The 1,414-nt window shown below is 30.1% G+C and overlaps 1 protein-coding gene across 1 annotated transcript in view; it reads left to right on the plus strand.

The window, feature by feature from the left end:
* Window positions 1–1,414, plus strand: part of HELRODRAFT_173203 (hypothetical protein) — a gene marked incomplete at both ends in the record, with an annotated part of 6,672 nt that overhangs the window by 3,578 nt on the left and 1,680 nt on the right. Inside the window, 3 exons of the mRNA XM_009019803.1 lie at window positions 719–789; window positions 958–1,058; window positions 1,185–1,296. Of these exons, the coding sequence (XP_009018051.1) occupies window positions 719–789; window positions 958–1,058; window positions 1,185–1,296 (284 nt within the window). The remainder of the gene's footprint in view (window positions 1–718; window positions 790–957; window positions 1,059–1,184; window positions 1,297–1,414) is intronic.

Consider the following 1,414-nt stretch of genomic DNA (forward strand, 5'->3'; position numbering starts at 1 on the left):
AAAATGTTTATGAATGTGGTGCATATCTGCATAACTTGGAAAATGTTTATGGTTGTGGTGTATGCTGTGAAGATGATTATGAATGTTTTTTGCATATCAGGAAGGTGTTTATAAGTTGGTGCGCGTCAGGAAGATGTTAATGAATGTGGTGCATACTGTGAAGATGTTTATGAAAGTGATACATGGTGTAAAAATAAAAGCTCCAGCATATTTTAGAACCAAGTTTGGATTGATATATTAGTTGTGGTTCTAAATTGAGTAGTTAGTTTTATATTACCATTTACGCTAGAGTTCTTTCTGATCTCACTAACAAACCTCCGCTATATTAACATATCTCATTTTATTTTTGATATGTTTGGCTATTGATATATGATTTCCATTCCACTTGTGATTTCTTGGTAAATGAAGGATCATTATATTTTTAAGGAAGAGTGATAACTGATGAATAATTATTTCTCAATTCAGTTGCCAGTTATAGAAAGAGTAAGTAAGAGTCGTGACTATCTGAAGAACAGAAATATGTTCTCTAAATTTCTTTATTACAGGTAGCATTGTTGTAATATAATTGTATATTGCATCTCAATTTGTTTATTTTGTTTTTATTAAAAAAATGTAATAAATTTAATTAATCCGTTTTGCTGTAAATTTTTGAGACATTCTATTTTAAATTTGGTATATATTAAATTGAAATATGGCTAATGACCACAAAGTCTTGCAGGTAAGCACCCACAAGCAACAAATCAACCAGGGCTGTCAACAGGAGCAGTTCAGGAAACTTTTAACAGTGAGGTTAAAAAATTTCTGTTTATATAATAAACCGTCAATATACAATTAATAATTTTTTGCCATTATCAATTAGTACTAACTGCTTCTAAACTTCATGATTTTAGTTCATATTTAAATAAAATGTTTCTATAAAAATAGCCAGACACATCTCCGCCAAATTTGTCACATCAGCGAACCTTGGTGTGGAACTTTGAAGACATTCGTATGCTCATTGGAACAGACTTGCCTATCTTTGGAGGAGGCACTCATCCATGTGTCTCATTGAAACTCAGGTTTCATCTCTGTTTTTTCTTATTTTACTTAATGTGTTCTCACATTTTTATTTTTCATAGTAAGTCTTGCTTTTACTATTTTCCTTTAGTTTATAATTTTGAATTTGTTGTTATGTAAACTAACAGGGACATGAAAAAGCCAATTACAGTTTTGACGGGTCTTGACTACTGGCTCGACAATTTAATGTGCAATGTTCCTGAATTGGCAATGTGTTATCATGATGATGGCATTGTGCAAGTTAGTAAATTTGATGAATTATTAGCCTTTGTAATTTGTGCTATTTTTAAGTTGTTATATAATTCATTCATCAAAATTCTATAACAGAAAAACTAATCATTTTTTAATATTGTTTCTA

The sequence above is a fragment of the Helobdella robusta genome, assembly GCF_000326865.2.
Source record: "Helobdella robusta unplaced genomic scaffold HELROscaffold_25, whole genome shotgun sequence".
Classification (NCBI taxonomy): Eukaryota; Metazoa; Annelida; class Clitellata; order Rhynchobdellida; family Glossiphoniidae; genus Helobdella; species Helobdella robusta.